The sequence below is a fragment of the Euphorbia lathyris genome, chromosome 6 (genome assembly GCF_963576675.1).
Source record: "Euphorbia lathyris chromosome 6, ddEupLath1.1, whole genome shotgun sequence".
In the NCBI taxonomy this organism is placed as follows: Eukaryota; Viridiplantae; Streptophyta; class Magnoliopsida; order Malpighiales; family Euphorbiaceae; genus Euphorbia; species Euphorbia lathyris.
This window is the reverse complement of record NC_088915.1, coordinates 82,642,830-82,667,844: the sequence shown is the minus strand read 5'-3', so window position 1 is coordinate 82,667,844 and position 25,015 is coordinate 82,642,830. Positions and strand designations below refer to the sequence as shown.

The 25,015-nt window shown below is 35.5% G+C and overlaps 1 protein-coding gene across 4 annotated transcripts; it reads left to right on the top strand.

The window, feature by feature from the left end:
• Positions 1–26: 26 nt before the first annotated feature.
• Positions 27–14,783, top strand: LOC136232877 (uncharacterized). 4 transcript variants are annotated; one of them, XM_066022335.1, is made up of 10 exons: positions 27–375; positions 717–1,093; positions 1,870–2,007; positions 2,998–3,080; positions 3,594–3,964; positions 6,570–6,724; positions 7,291–7,376; positions 11,902–12,035; positions 13,037–13,339; positions 14,459–14,783. In XM_066022335.1, exons 2-10 carry the CDS (start codon positions 731–733, stop codon positions 14,680–14,682), a joined length of 1,857 nt encoding a protein of 618 aa, XP_065878407.1. In that variant the 5' UTR covers positions 27–375; positions 717–730; the 3' UTR covers positions 14,683–14,783. The 4 variants fall into 4 exon arrangements, with proteins under 4 accessions (XP_065878407.1, XP_065878404.1, XP_065878405.1 ...); XM_066022332.1 differs by having other exon boundaries at positions 3,510–3,964; XM_066022333.1 differs by having other exon boundaries at positions 708–1,093; positions 3,510–3,964.
• Positions 14,784–25,015: the final 10,232 nt, after the last annotated feature.

Below are 25,015 nucleotides of genomic sequence, written 5' to 3'. Positions count from 1 at the left end.
ACTTACAAAGTAAATAACCTAAAAGTTGAAAACCGTTTCAATTGATTCAGCAGCGCTCTCTCTCTCTTCTTTCTTCGGTGAAATACACAAACACACCGCCGCTTACTCCACCGGCGTTTGCGTCTGCTCACTCCGACTGCTTCTTCTTGCGTATGCGTCTCCGCCGAAACAAAGAATATGAAGCCAAATTATGGAGCATATGTTAGTACTGAAGGAATATGAAGCCTTTCACACTGTTTGTTGGCAACCATCTTGAATAAAATGGACATTCTGGGGTTTGCGGTTTGGCCAAAACAAAGTAACCCCAGTGGCACTAACCCGTATTAAAGGAAGCAAAATCTTGAATACGCAAATCGTGGCAACCCTTATTTTCAGGTACTGGAACGAACAATCCTACCCTTTCTCAGAGTTTCTGCTTCAATCTGGTCGGTAGGATATTATTTTTTTGGGATGGTTTACTTTGGACTAAATTTTCAATCTCCATGCTGGATTTAAGTTCATTTGTCATTTCTTCTTTCTGATGTTTATATTAATTTTGAGTCCTTTTGCATTTATGACAATGATTTTATCAGAAATCGATGCAAATATGAGTTCCTTATTTTATTTAACTAGTGAAAATGACTGAGTTATATTGTGACTTAAATTTTCTAGTTTCACTAATGAATTTTATAGTTTTACTAATGAATTGATTAACTAATCGTTTTTAGTATTTACAGTTGAGAACGTAGAGATGTCTGAGCAACACACAATAAATTTGGAAGGGAGTGATGGTAATGTCTTGGAGAATCAAAAGGCAGGATTGAGAGGCTGCACTAACAAATCAAAGAAACGCACAAGGATTTCGCCCGATGAATGCCATATCACACAACAAGAAAAAGCTTACAAAAGAATTATTTCATCTGTGTCACGGCCTTCTTACCTTCTTCAATTAGGCTCAGATAAAATGCGGCCCAAAAATCGTGTTAGATTATGCCACCTTTTGAAGAAGTTGATGAGGCAACATAACAGGGTGGAAGCAAGTGGTGTACTTAGCATATTGTTAAAAGGGACATGCAAGGATAAGGGTTCTAGAATGAATCGATTTAAGTATTCGGTAAGATATTGGTGTCAAAATCCTATCATGAAAATTATGTTATTGAGCTCTATTCTTAATCCATTTTTGGAAACATAAAAAAGTTTTGATCTTATGATACAGGTTAATGCAATGAAATAAAAAGTTTCTGGTGCTTCCTGTGCTCAGATGTTTGTCAAAATAGGAAAGAATAGAATGGCTATTTTCTAGGTTTCCACATTAAACGCATGAGGCCTTTTTATTATTATTAGTTTGTTTGTTATCCTTACCTCGTAACAGAATAGCTAAGCGATCGATCATAGAGGGCTGTGAAGTGGGCTAGAGCAAGCTGTAGACAACACTAAGTTTGTCTTTTCCCTTCGTGCCTTTCTATCAAAATCTGTTTCCCTCTATCCTCGCTCTTTAAACTATGCTGCTTAGCTAATTAAGGAAGTCCTCAGGGTGACATGTATGAGTATCACTTAACCCACAAAAGGTCCTTCCTATACTACATTTGTCATCTTTCGATTGAATCGATTGGCTAGTGTTAGTGCTTTTGTTTCCCAATTTGTTGTGTTAGGTACTAATCTCATAGTATAATGCTAATAGATATGAAATTGAGAAGTGAAACTTGTTTAGCTCCATGTGTGTCCTATTTTGCGTTTGATGGACAATGCAAATTTTGTATAAAAGAAAAAAAAGGTTGATTCCTTTTATATCTTAAGATCTAAAACATTCTTTTCTTTTTATGCATACCCTTACCTTTATATTGATATCATTAACTTGTCTGATGAATGTACAATTACTATTTCTTTTAGGTTTCTATGGAGTTGCTCAAGCATATAGAATGCAATGATGTGGAATTGACATCAATTGATAAACTTTACGATACTTGGATGACAAGGATAGGAATCAATGTATCATATAAAGAAAAGAGGGATGTATCTATGCAAGAGGTATTATATCTAAAATCATGATAATTTGTGCCATCATTGAGAGATTTCTTTTCCCTCTTTATGATGTAGTCCCTGCCATCATCACGACTTGCTTCCATAGTTATTAAAGGCGCGCCTATGACGCATGGCGCACCAGGCGCAGGCCTTAGCGCCATGGCAGCCCCATGGCGAGGCTCAATCGCCATGGCGCGCGCCTGGTGCACCAAAAGCAATTGCCAAAGGCGCACCAAGGCGCGCCTTGGCAGTTAGAGGCAGTTATGGGCAGTTTTTTTATATATCTGGGATGAAGCACATGTTCTATTAACAAAAAGTATTAAAGAGGAGAGAGATTATACGTTTTAAACTAATTAGAAGATGAAGAGGCAGAGTCATTTGAAGAGTTGAAGATGAATTCGTGTTTGAAAATGATACTCTAACATGGGGTTTAGTTGGTAAGGCTGCTGGAGTTGAAGAGATTGCATATAACACTAGAAGAGTAGGAAAAAAGGCTAAAATATCATCTTCCAAGGATCGAGGAAAAGCCCATGTAGTTGTTCGAGATGAGGAGGAAGAAGAAATTGAGTTTGTTGATGAGGATGAAGAGGATCAGTTTGATGATGATGCTTTAGATGAGGAGTGTGATAGTGATGATGAGGAGTGATGGATTTGGAGAGTTTTGATTAGGAGTAGAACTTAGGAATTAGTATTCAACTTTAAAGTTTGCTAATATGGGGTTTATTTTGCATTTTAAATTTATTTATGCTTAAGATATTTTCATGATTTAGTATTCATTGCATTTTTATGTTAGTTTTATAGTTTTATAATTTTTATTTTTGTAAGTGCGCCTTGTCTCGCTATGGCGCGCGCCATCGCCGTGTGCCATGTGCCAAGGCTCCAGGACCCCTTGCGCCTTAGTGCGCCATGCGCCTTTAATAACTATGCTTGCTTCTTATAATGACAATTTGATTGACTGTCACTGTGTGTTGATCAATCACCTTGGTGGTTGAGCAGGACAGAATTGCTGTTCGTTTGGAGTCCATCCTGTACCAATTTTTGCAAGGGAGAATAGAAGGCGAACGCCAGAATGCTAGGAGGTAAAAATTTAAGTTTTTCATGCCTAAGATTTGCTTGCTTTTGGAAACATTGTACAAGATTTCCCTCCTTAAACAAAACTTTATCTACATGCATACTTTGCATCGCACATGTGATCTGGGAGGATTATACTTCTTTTCTGAGTTTCATGCCAATGATATTAAAACACTGCATATTCCATTCAGTATATAGATACGTGTATACTTTTATCTGTATGTATGGATTCAAATGTACTCTATTTAGGGATATGGGCATAAAAATTAATTGAATAGTTGGTGAGTAGCAGTGACTATATTCTTGTTTTGTGAGTGTATTTGAAAAGTATTTTTCTTATGTTTTAAAAATCGAAGGGTCAACCGCACCATAATGTGCTCTTTAAAGAGAAATGACTAATGTGATCTAAGTGATTATTCTATGTTTGTTTTTTGCAGTCTGGTGCGAGAAAATGACTGCAATTATTATCCATTATTCAATGTGATCATGGGCTTGATATTCTATCAGCTGTTTTATTCCAGTATCCCGGAAGACATGCAATATCAGGATTCTGACCACCGTAGCTCCACAAATTCAGATATGTCAGCTGTTTCTTCTCAGTTAGACGCATCAACTACACAAGTCGGTTATGAAGGGGGTTCGGGTCATAATGCACACTTTAATGATTCTGAATCTTCGTTTCAGTATGATTCAGAGGCATCTGTCATGAATGGAAAAGATATGCCTGCCGAGGTATCTGATGATGTTAAAAAGAAAGTGGTATCTATGGAAGTTGATGTTAACCAGCAGAGAGATCTCCCACAAGGTTTCTATGTGAATTCAGCTGAAAATGAAGCTTCCGCTGATAACAATGGTGGCCGTTCGTATTCTACCCGAAATTTGTTTGCCCATAGTAAGTTCTTAATTTAATTAATCTCTCATTATACTTGTATAGTTCATGCACTTGAAAAAAAAATCCTCTTCATTCTGTTGGAGGAAGATTGTTAATTTTACTTTGATTATGCATGATCATCAACTGTTATATTTGGAGAACAGTAATTCATTATGCAACAATCAATTAGCTTTTGTTACATATAACCCATTTTGGATGAAAAGTTAACTGATTTGTTAATTATCGACATATGACACAATATTTGACATGTACACATGACAATTGGTTTTTAATTATTTTTTCCAAATAAACTTAATACGTGGATAAGTACAACAACAACAACAAAGCCTTAGTCCCGAAATGATTCGGGGTCGGCTAACATGAACCATCATATAAAACCGTGAAATCAAATCGTGTCAGCAACACAAATTCGCTCCCTCCACTCCGTCCTATCCACTACCATATTTTCCTCAATTCCCAGTAAACTCATATCACTCTCGATCACCCTCCTCCAAGTTTGCTTAGGTCTTCCCCTACCCCTCACCACTACATCCCTTTGCCACTCTTCGGTTCTCCTAACCGGCGCATCAAGCGCTCTACGTCTCACATGGCCAAACCACCTTAGTCGGTTTTCTCTCATTTTATTCTCAATAGATGTGACCCCTACTTTTGTCCTAATTATTTCGTTACTCACCCGATCCTTTCTCGTATGACCACACATCCATCTCAACATACGCATCTCCGCCACCGACATCTTATGGATGTGGCAGTGTTTCACTGCCCAACACTCCGTACCATATAACAATGCTGGTCTAATACGTGGATAAGTAAGAAAAAAAAATTAATACCTTATTTATTCACATATTAAGTCTATATGATTTTTTTTTTAAACAATTGCCTCGTGTACATGTCACGTGTTAAAAATTGCGTCATGTGAAAAATTTAACGAATCAATAATTTTCTATTCAAAATGAGTTAAATGTTATCTATGAGAATAGCTCGTGGGGAAAATGTTACCAAATAATACCACAAGGGACAAATGACAAAATTTTGGATACCATGAGGGCCAAACAAGGCTTTAATCCCACATATTTATAAGTATAGTATACCTAGCATGAAACTGCAGTCAGCAAATTCATGATATGGCCATGTGGGTCAGTTTAAGCACATGAAACTATAAAAGCGAAAATATATGAAGGATTGAAGGGTTCCAGTTTGCCTGTTATCCTGTGAATCATGTCTAACACAGGTTTATCTCTGAAGTATTCAATGGAATAATACACATCAGTGCACATGGACTCACTTGAATTTGCTTGCTATCAGTGAAAGAAGAAGAATAAAAAACCACAGGAGTCACTGCATGGTGGTTGGCTTTAGGCTCTGGCACGACTTACTTTTTAGGCAAGCATAACCAAGTTGAGTGCCCCATTTAGGGATGTAAACGGAGCGGGGCGGGGCGGGGAATGCATTTCCTATCCCCGTCCCCGGCAAGTTAAACGGGGACAAATTTGCCCTCATCCCCGTCCCCACGGGGATCTTTATTCCCCGTTTACAGATGTTCCGAAACCTTTTTCCCCATTTCCCATTCCTCATTCCCTGCGGGGAATCACCGTTTATGTTTAAAAAAATAGTAATGTCTACAACTTTTAAGAATCATTAGCTAATAATACCAGGCATCAACAATCATTCTCAAATTTTCCAAACCATACAAAACTAAAAATTGAAAACAACCAATCACCTAATTAAAATGCACTTAAATCATAAAAAAAAATCAATTATTATGGGAAATAGTTGGGGATCCCCCATCGGGATTAACGGGGTGGGGACAGGGATACCTTTCCCCATCCCCGCCTCATCCCTACCACGGGGGACAAAACTATCTCCATCCCCATTCCATGGAGATTTTTTTATCGGGGATTCTCCGTCCCTGTCGGGACAGGTCACCAACGGCGATGCCCCGTCCCATTTACATCCCTATCCCCATTGCTTGAATTTGGCTTGTTAATTCAAAAATTGAAACGTGAGCGGGACTTCTTCAATAAACATAAGTTGTGGATGAAACAATTTATGGTCTTCATATTAAATTGAAGGAATATAGCATTTGGAGACCCCTCAACTTCGGAAGTTTTACATATGTGACCTTGAACTTTCAATTCGACACATTAAGCCCCTTTACCTTTGTAATCGAACACATTAAGCCCCCAATCAATTGTCTTGTTAAATGTGAACTAAAACAGGGTTAATATTACATTACTCATCTGATTTGGTAAGTTTTACATGCCACTTCCCTCATTTAGAAAAATAAATAGTCACTTGATGTGGCCATATATGATATTGATCCGACGTGGTTATTTATCTCTTTCTAATGAGTAGAGTGACATATAAAGGCCTCAGGATGCTTTATTTCTATTTTAAATATTTGTTTTAATGTATTTATTATATATAATAACTTTTAGTATTTGTTTCTGGAACATTAAGTGTTATGTTTGTGCTGTATTTAATTTAGTACACCATTCCAGTTATTGATTTAAACAATTTTGTGAGCAAAAACACATAGATGTTTTTGACAAAAGTGACCCGTATTTCTCACGCAAGTGATTTCATACCTAACATTCTTTTGCCTTAGAGAACTTGGATTCATGGTTGCTACCCTTACGAAGCGGAGAATGCGAGTTGGGAAGAGAGATTCACGATGATGAATATGAGCATGCAGTGGGGTACCTACGAGCTGCTGTTTGCTCGACGCCCCTATCATTGGCAGCTTTGCTTCCTTTGATACAGGTAGAGTCAACATACATATGATACACCAGTCTTGATCACATGCACCTTAATGAGCAAGTAGAATTTGCTCATTCAGCGTTAGATCTAGGCTTATTAGAATCCTAAGGTGAAGATTCAAAGCATCCTGAGGCTTAGATTTAATAAGCCTATATCTAATGGTGAATGAGCAAATTCACTTGCTCATTAAGGTGCATGTGAAAATTCCTCAAAATTTGAAGGGACCATTTTTATTTTTCGGTTTTGATCACATGGACCTTAATGACCATACACTATTTGATCATTCACCATTAGATCTAGGCTTATTAGAATCCTAAGGTGGAGATTCAAAGCATCACGCGGCTTAGATTTAGTAAGTCTAGATCTAACGGTGAATGAGCAAATTCACTTGATCATTAAGGTCCATGTGAATATTCCTGTTTATTTTAATGCTTATTCTTGTATTTACTCGTATTAGTTTCTGTTATTATTTATGTTATGAGATGCATCATTTTTGTAAAGTAGGTGAAGTTCGTTATCTTCAATTAGAATTTGGATCTCCGACTCTTAACAGTTTTTATTTATTCCAGTTATTATTGATTCGATATCGATACAAAGAGGCACTGCAGGAACTTGAGAAGTTCTCTGAAATTTCAAATGCAGCACTTTCCACAAGGTATTTTTCCTTCTTTGCTTGCCAAAAAATACATGAAATTGAAAGGCTTTCTGATTGTAATGATGTGGATCCAAGTGCTTGAATTTTTTTACTGCCAAAACAACAAATGAAAAAAAGGCAGGGGAATGCTACATGTAATAAATGATTGTCACCCAACCATTAGTAAAGGCCTTGAGGACCAACTGTGCATCGTAGGCACTTCTACTATTCTCTCTCTCTCTCTATTGCATGAGTATTTGATTAGGTTTCCCTGTATGGGAAGATAAGGTAAAATTAGATTAGATTAGGGAACCTTATTTTAAGCTATGAAGCACGGACTCTTCTCCGGGGTCGCTGTGCCGGTGTCGGACTCGCCGGACTCAGGGACTCGGCGGGACTCGGCAGTGACTCGGCGGTGACACGACGGGGACTCCGCAGTGACATGGCAGGACACGGCTAATAGTGAAAAAATGTAAAAGTTCAGGTTTTTTTTTAATTTTTTTAAAACATATGGTGCAGTTACAAAATTTGACAAAAAAACCTAAAATACTTTGGTTTGATTTTTAATTTTATTTGAAGTATTAGATGTTGTTTTTGATGAATTAATGAGTTAACTTATTATGAATGTGTTTTTATGGTTTATAAGTAATTTGTGATTTATCAAGTTTTTTTATATATTTTTATATGTAATATATATAAAATTAATTATATTTGGTCATTCACCGTTAGATCTAGGCTTATTAGAATTCTAAGGTGGAGATTCGAAGCATCCTGCGGCTTAGATTTAACAAGCCCGTGGTGAATGACCAAATTCACTTGGTCATTAAGGTCCATGTGAATATTCCTGGGTAGAAACATTATCCCGAGTTTCTCATAGACTAATTAATTCACTAAAAAGAAAGTCCAAATTGATGTTCCAGCTCTACTAAAATCCTCCTCCTGATCTTTGAAGTGGTAAAAGGATTGATTTTCGTAAGAATGGAGTACTAGCAGTGGCTTCACTGCACCCTACTTTCTAGAGCGTGCACAAGCTGTCATTGCACTGGTGGAAATAATGTTTCCCGAATATAAACTATTCAACCAAAGAACACAAAATGCTTTACAAACAGAGAATAAGTATAACAAATCCACATAACCGGTCTTAGTAAAGTATTCCTCTAACAAGACATCTCATCACCTCGTGTCTCTCTTTTTCTATAGTTGGAGTTTTTAGAACTCATGTTAATTTTCTTTAACACCGTATATTTTCATTTTGTCATATGACTTTACCTGATATATCATTTGGATGAACAAGAGGGATCCATAGAAGAAGATCCTTCTTCTTCCCTTTTTTCGGAAGAAAAGGAGGATCCGGGCAAAATCAACGAAACGGAAGATTGGACATATTGGACTTCCGAAACTCTAAATAATTGTCGGACTTTTCATCTAATTGAAGGAGAAAATTTAGGACCAGAAAACAAACTTATCAGATCCAAGTACATATAATTAGCAAGGAAAGTCCAAGCCATGTAGCCTTACTGTTGGAAATAGACATTTGGAACTATACGTCTGTAAGTTGGCAACAAAGATGTGATGTTTATTGATAGAGGTCGGGCTAACAGGAGTTTTGGATCCTAATCAATGGAGGCCCAAAGTATGGAGAGTCTACACAAGGAGAGGCAATGGTAATGAGGGCCAATTGGTAATTACTAACAGGAGTTAGTTGTTTTGAGAATGATGAGCTGTAAAGGAAACAGGAGGTATAAGAATGTGTGTTAGGGGATCTTTTTGGGTATTGGAGATAGTGTTATTGCTGATTGGCTGCCTAAGTGCAGAGGCTCTATCATTCTGGTAGAGAAGGGGATTGGGGTTGCTCAATTCATTTATCTTTCCTTATTTCTTTATTCTACCGCACGGCAATCAGACCAGCACTGTTTTATGGTACGGAGTGTTGGGCAGTGAAACACTGTCACATTCATAAGATGTCGGTGGCGGAGACACGTATGTTGAGATGAATGTGTGGTCATACGAGAAAGGATAGGGTGAGTAATGAAATAATTAGGATAAAAGTAGGGGTTACATCTATTGAGAACAAAATGAGGGAAAACCGACTAAGGTGGTTTGGCCATGTAAGACGAAGAGCGCTTGATGCGCCGGTTAGGAGGACTGAAGAGTGGCAAAGGGATGTAGTGGTGAGGGGTAGGGGTAGACCTAAGCAAACTTGGAGGAGGGTGATCGAGAGTGATATGAGTTTATTAGGGATTGAGGAGAATATGGTAGTGGATAGGACAGAGTGGAGGGAGAGATTGATTGCACGGTTTCATATGATGGTTCATGTTAGCCGACCCCGAATCATTTCGGGACTAAGGCTTCGTTGTTGTTGTTGTTGTATTTCTTTATTCTACTTGTATCGACCTATCCATATCAATGAATATCAGTATTTGGTAATCTGTGAGTGTCTGTGTGGTGTGTTCTTGTTCATTACTTACCTGTTGTGAGGTTTTGCATTTATATTCTCTATCATTTATTAACAGAGAAGATGGTATTGGTTTCTTCATTAGTAGAATTTGATGTCGGTGTTCTTGCTTCTATTTTGATTTCAGTTTCTATCATTAGTAGAATTTGAGTGTCTGTGTGGTCTTACCCAATTTTTGATTTCAGTTTCGATCATTTTAATGACTTGCTAGTATAGAAATATGGAAATCGATGAAGTAGTATGATCTAATCCAGATCATTTCTGTTGGACTTTTTCTGTCAGTTCACAACCGCGCAGTTGTAGACATTTTTCACCATTTGCTATGAATGTAGGCATAGTTTTAAAAAGCGAAAGGCGAGTCAAGGCGACAAGGGCAAAATATCGCCTTGAGGCGAGGCAACGGCCTCTCCCACGTGAAGCGACAAAAAATTAGAAAATCAAATAAAATAAAATTAACTCAATAAAAACTAGTAGTACTTAAGAATAGTTTAATTTCTAAACTTGTAAACCAAAATAACTTAAAGTCTAATAATAAAGTGCTAATTCTTAAATCAAAATAGCATAATATCAAGCATCTACCTAGCGTACTTGAAGATTATTGATCATGTTTGGCAAGAGGAGTTCCATAGTCCTCTTTATGCAGCTGCACGTTATCTTAACCCATCTTTATTTTATAACCCCAGTTTCTCCTCCAATAAAGTTGTCCAAAAAGGTTTACTTGATTGTATAGAAACCTTATAACCTAATTTGTCTGCTTAAGTTACAATCACAAGTCAGATAAAATTCTACGAGGAAGCTGTGGGAAGCAGAAACTCGGTGGTGGAGGAGAAGAAGAGAGAGCTGTTGGAGTTTTTGGGGGGTGTCTGTGTCTGTCTCTTTAATTTTATCGGACTGTTCTGTTGTCTTTCTGGTTTTAAAATAAATTAGGGTTTTTTTTTAAAAAGAAAAGGCTGACTTAACGCCTCACCTACAAGAGGCAATCGCCTCTCCCCTCAGACCGCCTCTCGCCTGAGAGGGTGAGGCGATCGCCTTTTTAAACTATGAATGTAGGTTTCCTCTTGTTGGATTCCTCAGTGAAATTTTTGGTTATCCCGCATTAATTGGTTTTGCACTAAAACTTATTATTATCCAAGTTCGCATGAAATGATATAATCAAATTTCAAATGGAACTAAATTGCTATATTGATATTCTCCTTTGGAAGCTGTAGATTTCATTGGCTCATTTACTCTCATGGTTGCTGTTAAAATTTTAACAGCGTTTTTGCACATTATTTTACTTAGTCAGGTCATATGTTAGGGAAAGGAGCAGGTTATATCAAATTTGATAAAAAGGCAAAGCATTGTTGTCATAGTTATTAAAGGCGCACCTCCGCTAAGGCTCCAGCCTTAGCGCCTCTGGAGCCCAAAGGCGGGCGTGGTCAGTCAGGCGCGCGCCTTGGCATGCCTCGGCTATCTTAGGGTAATTTAGGGGTTTGAGGGTATTTTAGGTTAGGGTATTTTAGGGTTTTTTAAGTTCAAAAGAAAAGCAGAGACAGTCAAAGATAGACAATTTTTACTCCACATATCGCAGCAGACATTTTGCTCTCCTCCCTCCATCAATGGTGCTTCCATCTATCAGGTAAAATGCCTCTTATAGATGATGAACCCGACTTTGTAGATGATGAGTACATTGATGAGGAAGGTGACAATGATGATGAGATTGAGAACCTTATTCAAGAAGCATATGATGATGGAAGTGATGATGATGATGATTATGGTTCTGATGATGATTAGGAAGGAAGACTAGGAAGTTAAAGATTAGTTGTTTTCTAGAGTTAACTAGAAACTTAACTCATGCATTTTATGGTTTTATTGTTTGTATTTGACTATTTGTGACTAATATTATGAATTTATGATTTTTTTTGTGCGCCTCGAGTCGGTCGAGCGCGTGCCTTAAGTTGCGCCTTGCACCAAGGCTTCAGGACCCCCTTGCGCCTTTAATAACTATGATTGTTGTCTAACTGTGCTACAAATGCCACTGTTGTTGAACCTGTAGTTTGTTCGCTCTGGTTGTTTCTTTAGTTAGAGCTCTGACCAAGGACATTTTTGCAGATTGAGAGGCCGCCTTTTGGAGCATGTTGATCCTAATAATGATATTTTACTCTCAACTAGTTATGAGGACACCTTAAAGCGTGATCCTACTTGCTTCATGTCATTGTCAAAGCTTATCAGCATGCATCAAAATGGTGGGTTGTTTCCAATATCTACACTATTTATCCTTTTTTGCACTGTTCTAAAATTCGCCCCAGGCGAATCTAGGTGCCCCTTTTAAAAAAAATCGACCCTTAAATTTTATGTCAGTTGTTTTCAAATTTAAATAAAATATTAAATAACCTAAAACTAAAAGGAAGGACGTAAAACTATGAAATCGTATTTCTAAGGATATTAATGTTATTTTGTTGGCACATTTTATATTGTTTAAGGACATTAATGTAACAAATATTAGAATATATATGTTTTTCTATCTTAAATCTGTTATATTATTAGGGTAAATAATTTATTAGTCCCCACATTTTTACCTAACATACTGTTTAGTCCTCCTATCTTGAAAAATACATTATAAGGTCCCATCTTTTGTCAATATTAACTCTTTGGTCCTTTTATCTATTTTTTTTACATTTTTAACTGTTATATTTGGCATAAACAGACAGACAGAAAATAACAGAGTAACGTGTTCATTTTGTATTGTACTATGGCTGTCTTGAAAGCTAACATATATTCGGTTAAAAATCTAAAAAGAAATAGACAGAAGGACCAAAGAGTTAATATTGAAAAAAAGTAGGGACCTTATGATGTGTTTTTCAAAATAGGAGGAATAAACAGTGTGTTAGGTAAAAATGAAGAGACTAATAAATTATTTACCCTTATTTTTACATAGTATAATTCATATTGTACTTATATTTATATAACAATTTATTTATAAAAAAATACAAATCCGATTAATCCTCGATTGATTCCCGATTAATCACCGGGGGCACTGTCCGCCCGACTAGCACCTAGCGTTTTTTACAATCTTGCTGTTTTGACATTACTATCTTTTTTCAGCATTTTCTTTACAAAGAAATTTGGTAATGCCAACAGTTGTTTTTCTATGCATCATTATTGTGGTGTATTGATAAAGATTGTTGTAGTCTCTCCCCTTTTAATATGCAGCTATGAAGAAAATCTTTTTATGAAATTTTTGCAGGCAATTATGGTCCCGAGTCTCTTTTAGAAATGATAGCTTTGCATTTGGATGCTGTCTTTGCGGAATACACTGTATGGAGAGATTTTGCCTTGTGCTTTTTGAAAGTATCTATGCAGGAACAAGATTGTATCTCAATGTGCTCGAATGGAAATGAAGTTGGAAAAAAGAAAGATCACTCCGTTGGTTACAATATCCCCAAATTGTTTATCCATGGGAAAACTGAGAAGGCTTGGAGGTTCCGTTGTCGATGGTGGTTGACACGTCACTTCGGCAAGAATCAGCTTGCTTCCGAAATGGCTTCAGGTATGTTGGCTTTTGTTTTCTTACTATTTTGTCTTCCATGATTTTTTTTTTTTTTTGTCTAAACCTCGGGGTTAAATGCATAATTGGTCACTGAACTTACATGGTTGTCTCAAAATAGTCAGTCAACTTCAATTTGTCTCAATAAAATCACTCAACTTTGAGTTTTGTCTCAATTGGGTCACTCTTGCGATTTCATAAACATCAGAATGATGATATAGGTGACAAGTTAGTATGAGACAACTTAGATTTCTGACTATCACGTGTCGATATTTTTATGGAAAAAAAATAAATAAAATTTAGTGGTTTTCATAAAAATATCCGACACGTGGCTGTCACATTTGGTTTCGGTCAGAGATCTGAGTTAATTCATGTTGACGTGTCACCCATGTCATTATTTTGATGCGTTTTAACTAGAGGTGGCAAAGCGACACACGACACAAACACGACACGGATATTTAGTGTTAGTATTGAGCTTAGTAGGTAATGTGTCATTTTTAAAAATTTCGGGTTGCGTTCGGGTCAACCCGAGAAACACGAAAATGACACGAAAAGTTGAAATTACAAAAATGATCCTTATTTTATTTAAGGTTTCACTTAAATATAAAAGCTAATTTATTAAGGATTTATTCATCTTTGGTTTAGATTCTTCAAATATGCTAGGTTTTATTACTAGGTCATGTCGTGTCGTGTCAGCAGGTCGGACTGTGTCGAGTTAACATATTTGGGTATTTAAGCGAAAACTCGTGTTGCTCGTGTCAAGAGCAGGTCGTGTTTGGGTTTGAGCTTTTGACACGAAAATGTTTTCGTGTTCGTGTTTAGGTTTTTGACACTAACCCGGAATTTGACACGGCATGAACACGAAAATTGCCACCTCTAGTTTAAACCACTAAAATCGGCTAAGTGAACTAATTGAGACAAATTGAATTTGAGTGACCATTTTGAGACAACTATGTAAGTTGAGTTGACAAATGATGCATTTAACCCCTAAACCTTGCTTTTGGTGTTTGAACTTCCAAGTATGTCTTAGTTTAGTGATCGAGCTTCCATTTTGCAAATATTATCTATTGCAACTGCTGCTTTTAATTTGTGATGATTTTGTTTAAATCGTGATTTAAAAAGCGATGCAAATTGTAACAGGAGATTTGCAGCTCCTAACTTATAAAGCAGCGTGTGCGTGTCATATGTATGGAGCAGGGTTTGACTATGTTGTAAAGGTACATACTTGCTTGGGGAAGGGAAAGAAAAAGGATTTAGAAAAGAAAAGGGATTTATTTAAGCTTTTGCAATATCACATGAAGAATTCCGCTGGTTTTTATTTTAACTGTCAAGAGAGAACTAACTGATTATCTTTTGTTACATACACCTGTTCTCTTGGACAATTGGTCTCTGAATTTATTCTAGTTGTCTTTCCTCCATTGTGAATGTATCGGTAGCTCCATTAATTGCTTGCTTTTTCATTAATTTGTTGGATGAACGAGTGGCATTTCTACATAATATGTGGCTTTGCTTTCTTGTTTCTGATGTTTGTATATGAGACCATCAGTCTTTTGATCACTGCAGAAGTTATACTTGTGCACCCGTTATCTTTGAAAATCAGTGTCTGAATTTGTTCCTCCCTTAGCAGCTGAATTCTTTTGATTAATCTTACCCTCAATGGATTGAAGGGAAAATTCTACCGCACGGCAATTAGACCTGTATTGTTGTATGGTATAGAGTGTTGGGCAATGAAATACTGTTCATAAGATGTCGGTGTGTATGTTGAGATGGATGTGTGGTCATACGAGGAAGGATCGGGTGAGTAATCAAATAATTAGGACAAAAGTAGGGGTTACATCTATTGAGAATAAAATGAGGAAAAACCAAGTAAGGTGGTTTGGACATATAAGACGAAGAGCGCTTGATGTGTCGGTTAGGAGGACTGAAGAGTGGTAAAGGGATGTAATGGTGAGGGGTAGGGAAAGACCTAAGCAAACTTGGAAGAGGGTGATCGAGAGTGATATGAGTTTATTAGGGATTGAGGAAAATATAGTAGTGGATAGGACAGAGTGGAGGGAGAGAATTTATGTCGTTGACACGACTTGATCTCACGGTTTTATATGATGGTTCATGTTAGCCGATCCCGAATTATGTCGGGACTAAGGCTTTGTTGTTGTATCAAATAGTCATAGTCATAAAGACGACAACAATCAGTACAATTGTAAAGAGATTTGATTATAACTTATAACAGAAGACTGGCACTACACTTCAGACTCACTACATGTTACTGCTGTAGTCTGGAATGTCTCTAGTCCAAATAGGGGAGTTTGCTTTTGTTGTTCTCAACCGTCCTTCTCATTTTGTCAGATATTAATATGATGTGGACCTTTAAACTTTTATTTCAATTGGTTTCATGACATGGTATTAGAGCTAGGTTGACTGATTTTGTGTATCACCGTGGATGTTTCAGTTGATGAAACCCATTTTTCATGTAGTATATATCATAATACATAAACCTTATTTTTCTCCAATATCGAGTCTTGCAGCATTTGAATCCACATTTGATTATTTGATTTTTTTTTTTTAATTGTATAGCTAGTGTTTAGTGTAATAAGTAGTACAATTTTCTTGCATTTATGGGAGTCAAATCTAAGAACTCAAGGTTATTGATCATGAGAGGTGTGCTTATTGTAAGGGGGGAGTTTGACCATAGGTAAATTCAACTCCAAGCATTAGCTACGAGAAGGGTTCGGCGTCGAGTGACGAAAGGAACATATCAACGTACGCTGATGGTAGAGGCCGAGTTAGTATAAGTAATACTATAGGGGATAGGAGAGTCGGGCATTCATCCTTCGTGAAGGGAGCGGATGTTTCCATAGAGGGGAACTCTATGGACATTATGGGGCTGGCGAGTGCCCATAGTACTTGCCCATTCTAGGGAAAGGTTTAACCACAGGAAGACCCTCCGGGACGGAATATCGACAGACGTATTGACTGTACGCTATAAGGGGATAGACTCCTTCGGTAGGAATTGGCTGGCCGGGACTTGGGGGAAAGTCGAGAAGTCTTGGCTTGGCTCAGACCTGGCCGCGTGATCTGCGTGACACTTATCACCAAATCACTCAGCATGATCCTCTTGGAAATATTTTGTTCAAAATTGTCACTTTTTTTTTAATAAGCAACCTACTTTCATCTTTAAATCAATCAGTGAACATATATAGATGGTTAGATGGTGAAAGATTGGAGCTTTGATTAGAATCATGATGAGTAATTCTGTAAGTTCATGGAAATTAATTAAGTCAAACTTCATTTACATTTGATTTGATTTAACTTCAATTCTTTGTTCTTCCAGAATAGTTACATTAGTTCTGTTATCTTGAGGCTGAACATGATTTTATTGAACCATCAATTATTGGTTTCAAAGATGAATTATTATTTGTTATAGTCACAAATTACTCTGTGAGCTCTCAGAAGCTTGCTTATCTTTCCCATCCCTAATTTTGGTTTTAGCAGATTGTAAATTCTGGTCACTGATGACAACAAATTCCGATTAAGAACCTAAATCATTTAAAGACGACAATTTCCTTTTTACCGATTGATTAACGATGAAATTGTCCCCACTCGTCATCAAGATCCTATAATACCAACAAGCAGCCAATTACTCAATCTCAAGAAGAATTGGAACCATAAACCTAGAAACAAACAACTTCATCCATAGAATTGTTAGTAATCAGAAAGCGATGGAAGCATACATATGGAGAAGAGAATCGACAAATGGTCATTTTGATCCAATCCTAAAATTTAAGGATGCGTGGAAACATGTGAATGCCGTGTTTTTAAATTAATTTAGACAATGAGAAGGAGAGTGAGTGTGTTTTTAGAGAGAAAGAAAATAGATTAAAAAGAGATGTGAGAGAATAAGGAGATGGTGAGTTTGATTTTTTTTTTTTTTTCTGTTTTGAGGTTTGTTTATGATAATTAAATAATAAGAAGGTTAATTATAAAATAAATAAATATAAAAACAAAAATAACCTTTTGCTATTTGAATTTTGACATTTTTTAACATCGTTAGTCAGTTTGGATTGTGTTTGCTAACGGAAGGTAACACAAGATACCTATTTGCAAATTTTTAAACCACGTAGTTTATGATTGAAAACGAATGGAACCACATGGTTTATTTTTATATTTTTCTCATATATATATATATATATAATTTCTAATAGACATTTATAACAATTATTAATAAAAATGAACGCTGGACAATTATATTCATTCATGCATAATTTTAATATCATATATTTCTAAAAGAATAAAAAATTATCTAAATACACTCGTATATTATTTTAATATAAAAATTATTTATTATCTACTTATTGTTCAAAACTTGGATATAAAGCAATTCTTTAATCTCTAAGTAGTTCTTAAGTTTTTGTGCATTGCATTATTCAGTTCTCATATTTTTAAAAATATCCTTTCATGTTCTTTAATCAAGTTCTATTTTTCTCAATCTTTTTAATCAGAAGACTTTGTATTGTGAAAATCTACCATATCAAATATTTACTTTGTAATTAGAAATTTTAGTTAGAAGATGATGCACTCAAAGGGTACTTGATGAACTTTCGAAATAAGAAATCGGAAAACTATAAGCAAATTTAAGTTCTCAAAAGTTCAAAGATTAAAATTAAATTAAGAAATATTTGGAACATTGTACTAAATTTTCAAAACATAAAAAAATGAAATAAGCAATATATTTACATTGGAATGGCTAATATTTAATAGGTTAAGTAATTTATTAGTCCCTATATTTTTACTTAATACATTGTTTAGTCCTCATATTTTAATATTATACCGTTGTTTATTCTATTCAATAATTTAGTCCCTCAAATATTTGAATTATTACACAGTTTGGTCTATTATATAGAGGGATTGAGCTGTTAAAAACAAAAGTTAAGAACTAAACATTGTATTATTAAAATATAAGGACTAAGCATTGTGTTGGATAAAAATATAGAGACTAATAAATTATTTATTATTATTTACCCTATTACTGATTAAAATAGCACCAACGTAAATTTAATGTTTACAAAATAGTACCAATTCAGAACTCGATAACGAAATGTGACTTATTACTAATATTAAGTTTGGACTGTTTTGTAAAAGCATATATATTTTGTAATTAGAACCTAAATGTAGGGCTGTAATCGAGCCGAGCTGAGCTTTGACCTGCTCAAGCTCGACTCGCTATAAATTAACGAGCTCGAACCCGAGCCGAACTTGCTATAAAATTAACGAGCTCGAGCCCGAGCCGAGTTTTGGCTTGCTCAACGAGCTCGAGCCAAGTTTCGAGCTTGTTTTGAACCTAAAATCCTCTTCGTACTTGGTTCATTAAGAAAATTATCTAACCATGAATTATTTGTAAGTAAATCGTTAATTATATTTGTGAAGTTTGCTCGCAAATAATTCTTTAATTGTGAACATAAACAAACTCACAAGCAAAGTTCGTGAATAAATAAATAAGATGCTTACAAATAGTTCATCTATTACTCATTTATTATATTTGTGAACGAACACATCTAATAGCAAAAGTAATAATATTAAGTTTAGATATTTGTGAACTAACACAAAACTATAAAATTTGTTCATAAATGTTCTAATCGAGCCGCGAGCTTTCGAGCCGAGCTTTGGCCTGCTCAAGCTCGGCTCATTTACAAATCGAGCCGAGCTTTTACCGAGCCGATCACCGAGCCGCTCATGAGTGGCTCAGCTCCCTACCTAAATGGACTTACAAAAATCTTTGGACTATTTTGTTAACTTATCCTGTAAGTTTTGAATGACGCGCTAGAATCAGAAGCGAGAACGAGGTAACTCTAATGCCAACTTAATCGCTTTCGCGGGTTTCTATTCTAATTCGAATGACACCGGGAGCAAGAACAAGGAGAAAATCAACGGAGAGGGAAGAAAACGAAGGGATTTTGGGCAAACACGAAACGATTGGTGCGGGATTTCTGAAATTCCAAAATGGAATCGACAATGTAAGTTTTCATTTCTCCTAGAAGTAGAAAGTTATTGACGCAACGGTAAACATTGTTGTCGTGTGACTTAGAGGTCACGAGTTCGAGTCATTGATCATTTATTTGGATACATTAAACCCCTGATCATTTATTTTTGGTTCCATTAAGCCCTTTATGACCAAATTAGTAAGTTATGAACATTTAATTTTGTTAAAAATACGTTATTAACTTCATCTGTATTTGAAATTATTAAAAAATATATTTTTTACAGTTTGAATTAAGGTTTTTACAGTTTTTCTGCAATCACATTACACATCCAAAACTGCATTCAAACAGTGAAAAAATACAAATTTCGAATACATGTGCAATTTCTGTTAACCGAATTTTATGTTCAAAATTACTTTTTTTGTCATAAAAGGCTTAATAAGACCAAAAATAAATGATCAAGAACCTAATGTATCTAAATAAAAGATTAAGGGGTTAATGAATCAAAAAATGAAAGATCAGGGGCTTAATAATGCTTTTTGCCATCTAAGAACTCAAGGTTATTGATGAGAGGTGTGCTTATCACCAAATTACTCAGCATGATCCTCTTGGAAATATTTTGTTTAAAATTGTCACTTTTTTTTTTATAAGCAACCTACTTTCGTCTTTAAATCAATCAGTGAACATATATAGATGGTGAAAGATTGGAGCTTTGATTAGAATCATGATGAGCAATTCTGTGAGGGTACTTTTGGTAAAACATAATGGACTTCGTAATGAAATGCTTATTATATCAAAAGCTCATTATTATGTTTGGGTGCAATTTTTAATTTTATTGGAATGTAATAAGAAAACCATAGGTTACATTTTGTTCAATAAAGCTTGTAATCCTCATTACATAGAAAAATGAGTTGAATTTCCATTACATCCAAAACATGTAATTCTAATTGTTACTCTCGAAGCTTCTCTAACCTTTCATTTATCAAATCTCACACCTCAATTTAACCTTTTATCATTCTCAAAAACGCAAAAAGTAGAAAAATGTGAAAATTTAAAAACGAGAAAAAAGTAATTTTTTTATATATATGCACTAATTAAATTGATTTCAGCTAATCTAATTTTGTATTTGATTTTGATTCAATTTTTTTTTTTTTTGCATTTTTTGTGTTTTTCGTTTTTCGTTTCATCTCATTTTTCACGTTATCATGTTTTTCGTTAATTTTAATTGTGCAAATAAAATTTTATGATTATATTTATTTAGGCAAACATAAATATTGTAATGGTAATTACATTTCTTCATTTTCTTTTTATTTAACCATCAAACATGGTAATGGAATCACCATTCCATTACATTACATTACAAGTTTGATTACATTACATTGCATTACGACATTACCAAACCGACCCTAAAGTTATTGCCACATCACTAAGTACTCTTTCAAACACTCTCTATTGGAGATGATTTTAAGGAAAAAGGAGAAGAATGATTCCGTTATAAAATCCTAAAAGGTACATTAACCTCACTACTTCGTCATTGTCTTCAACCCTTTAAAATCTTTGCTTACTTAGGCATCAGAGCGAGTTCGCCGGAGGCCGACCGCTCTCTAACTATCTGTCTTTCTTGCTGGTGGTTTAAAGAAGGATTTCGAAGGCACTTCGAAAAAACAACGTTATCAAGAATATCGATTTAGGCTCCATAAAATATAGTGGTTTTCACCTGATCAGTGACTAACCAAGTGAATTTAGTCGGTCAACATTAAATTTAAGCTTATTAAAATCCTATGGTAGAGATTAAAATTATCGTAGGGTTTAGATTCCCATCTACCAGATTTAATGGTGACTGGCCAAATTTACTTGGTCAGTCACTGACTAGGTAAAAATTACTGTACAAACTAGTACCAACACAAATTTAACATTTACAAAATAGTATCAATTCAGAACTCAATAACGAAATGTGTCATGTTACTAAAATTAAGTTTGGACTGTTTTGTATATGTCAAGCATATATATTTTGAAATTAGAACCTAAATGGACTTACAAAAACCTTTTGACTATTTTGTTAACTTATCCTTAAGTTTTGAATGACACATTAGAATAGGGTTGTAAATGGGTGGTGATTGCATTAACCATTCCTGACAATTGGTCTATCGGGAATTTTCCGTCCCCATCCTCGAGTTACAAATGGAAAGAATTTGGCTACCATCCCCGTTCAATTTTTAAAATTTTTTTAGTTTTTCTTTGTAAAAAATTAATTTGTAATGTATAATTTTTATTAAAGTCATAAACTATTATTCGAGTAACATATAAAATCATAAACTATTAGATATAGAAAATTAACTAAACAATTACAAACAAAAATTCAGAGCATAAAATAAAAACAAATCTAAAATAAATTAATAATATATATATTTTTTAGTTTTTTTTTCTATATTCGGATATTTAGTTGGAAATCCCCATTGGAGACATTCGGAGACGGGGATGGGATGTAACATTTATAACCATCTTCGTCCCGTCCCCGATTATCGGGGACAATATACAAACCATCCTCGTCCCATAGGAATCCCAAAAGGGGGATTTCCCATCCCCAATGGCGCGGGTCTCTAACGGGGATGGGAATCCCAAGTAATTGGGGTAAATTACACCTATGGCCACTGGAATTTACCTACTTTCACACTATGGATACTGAACTTCATTTCTTCGTAGTATGGCTATTGAACTTTACACATTTTAACACTGTGGTTACTCAATTTTAACTAACTTCTCAAAATGACCGTTAACGACCTCAAAATGAAATATTCAAGAATTAAAGTTGTTCAAAACGACATTTACCATGAAACCACATTTTTATTTTCGAAAATTACATTTTTTTGAGCTTTCTATCTCTAAAAATTCACCTCCTCTCTCCTAACCAAACAACGCTTAAATGACCTCAAAGCGAAAATTTTCAAGAATTAAAGTTCCTTAGAATATTATTAACGCTTTAGATTTTTTAATTTTAGCCGTCAACGGTCGTTTTGAGGCGTTGAGTGGCCACTGGTGTTAAAAAGTGTAAAGTTCAATGGCTATAATGTGAAAATGGTTAAAGTTCCGTGGCCATGGGTGTAATTTACCCCAAGTAATTGACAGCCCTACACTAGAATCAGAAGCCATGGGAGAAAATCAGCGGAGAGGGGAGAAAACGAAGGGATTTTGCGCAAACACGAAACCATTGGTGCAGGATTTCTGAAATTCCAAAATGGAATCGACAATGTAAGTTTTCATTTCTCCTAGAAGTAGAAAGATATTTACGAATTCATTTCCATAACCAGTGATTAGCAATCCGTATTTTTAGCGACTCACCAAACTGGAAATTGTGAGTTCATTAATAGAACATGCTGCAATCTCATCTGCTGCAATGGAGTTAGAATTATTGGTAGATTTTCTAAAAATGAAAGCTAGTTGTTTCGGAGAGGGAAGAGCCTTTTCGCTCCCTAACATTAGGACTACTTCTATCATAGTTGGTCTGTCCTCTGCATTTTCTTGTACACATAAAAGCCCAATTTGAATGCATCTCATGGCTTCATCCCTAGGATATGAACCTTCCAGTGATGAATCAACAATCTCAATTCCTCTGTCTTGTCTCCACAGTTCCCACACCTGTATCAATTACAGCATTAGCATATGGAGAATAAAATAAGCACCCTGTGGGTATTTGCATACCCGTCCCATTACCCTAACGGGTAAAAGTTTTGATCTCATATCCTTTTATACAGGGTACGGGTATTCTTATTAGGATCGGATAGTGCCGGATATCCGTAGGTATAGTATCCGTTGTCATCCCTAATCACAGATAGAATTTTGTTGTTGCTGTAGTATCGAGTCTTGCAACATTTGAATCCACATTTGATTTTTTTTTTTAAATTGTATAGCTAGTGTTTAGTGTATTAAGTAGTACAATTTTTCTTGCATCAATGGGAGTCGAATCTAAGAACTCAAGGTTATTGATCATAAGAGGTGTGCTTATCACCAAATTACTCAGCATGATCTTCTTGGAAATATTTTGTTTAAAATTGTCACTTTTTTATAAGCAACCTACTTTCGTCTGTAAATCAATCAGAGAACGTGATCACGGAATCAAAGAATGCCAGTTTTTTTTAAAATGTATTTCCATGCAAGCAAAATAAGGTTGAATCAAAACCCAAATAAACTTAAAAATTATTGATGATAACAGTCAAGGCCTTCAACAGAGTATATAGAATCAATTGAACTAAAAGCTCAAATTTATAGTTAATGTCCAATCATAGATCTTATATTAATCTTTGACACACTAAAGTCATTGCCACATCACCAGAGTACTTTTTCAAACACTCTCTGTTGGAGATGCTTTTAAGGAAAATCCATTATACAATCCTAAAAGGTACATTAACCTCACTATTTCGACATTGTCTTCAACCCTTTAAAATCTTTGCTTACTTAGGCATTAGAGCGAGTTCGTCGGAGGCCGACCCCTCTCTAACTATCTATCTTTCTTACTGGTGGTTTAAAGAAGGATTTCGAAGGCACTTCGAAAAACAACGTTATCAGAGAATATCAATTTAGGCTCTATAAAATACAGTGGTTTTCACCTAATCAATCGGTCACCTTTAGATTTAAGCTTATTAAAATCCTATGGTAGAGATTAAAATTATCGTGGGGGTTTAGATTCACATCTCCCCGATCTAATGGTGACTGGTCAAATTCATGTGGTCAGTGATGGACTAGGTGAAAGTTACGGTATAAAATAACACTAACTAATGTAGATTTAACTTTTACAAAATAGTATCAATTCAGAACTCGAAAACCAAATGTGACATGTTACTAATATTAAGTTTGGACTGTTTTGTAAATGTCAAGCATATATATTTTGTAATTAGAACCTAAATGGACTTACAAAAACCTTTGGACTATTTTGTTAACTTATCCCGTAAGTTTTGAATGACACACTAGAATAGGACTGTAAACGGGACGGTGATTGCATTAACCATCCCCGATTATTGGTCTATCGGAGATTCCCCGTCCCCGTTCCCGAATTATAAATGGAAAAAATTTGGCTACCATCCTCGTCCCGCGTGGAATCTCCATCCCTGCAGGGAATCCCCATCCCCGTTTAAGTTTAATTTTTTTTTTTTCCTTATAAAAAATCAATTTGTAATGTATAATTTTTATTAAATTCATAAACTATTATTCCAGTGACAAAAATCATAAACTCCTAGACATAGAAAATTAACTAAATAATTACAAACAAAAATTCAAAACATAAAATGAAAACGATTCTAAAATAAATTAATAATATATATATTTTTTAGTTTTTTTTTTTTTCTATATTCGGTTATTTAGTGGAACACCAAGACATTGGGGACCTGTGTCCGACTGTCGGGAACAATATACAAACCATTCTCGTCCCATGGAATCCTAAACGGGGGATTCCCCATCCCAATGGGCGGGTCTCTAACGGGGATGGGAATCCGAGTAATTGACAGCCCTACACTAGAATCAGAAGCGAGAACGAAGTAACTGTAGTGCCAACTTAATCGCTTTCGCGGGTTTCTATTCTAATTTGAATGACACCGGGAGCAAGAACAAGGAGAAAATCAACGGAGAGGGAAGAAAACGAAGGGATTTTGGGCAAACACGAAACGATTGGTGCAGGATTTCTGAAATTCCAAAATGGAATCGACAATGTAAG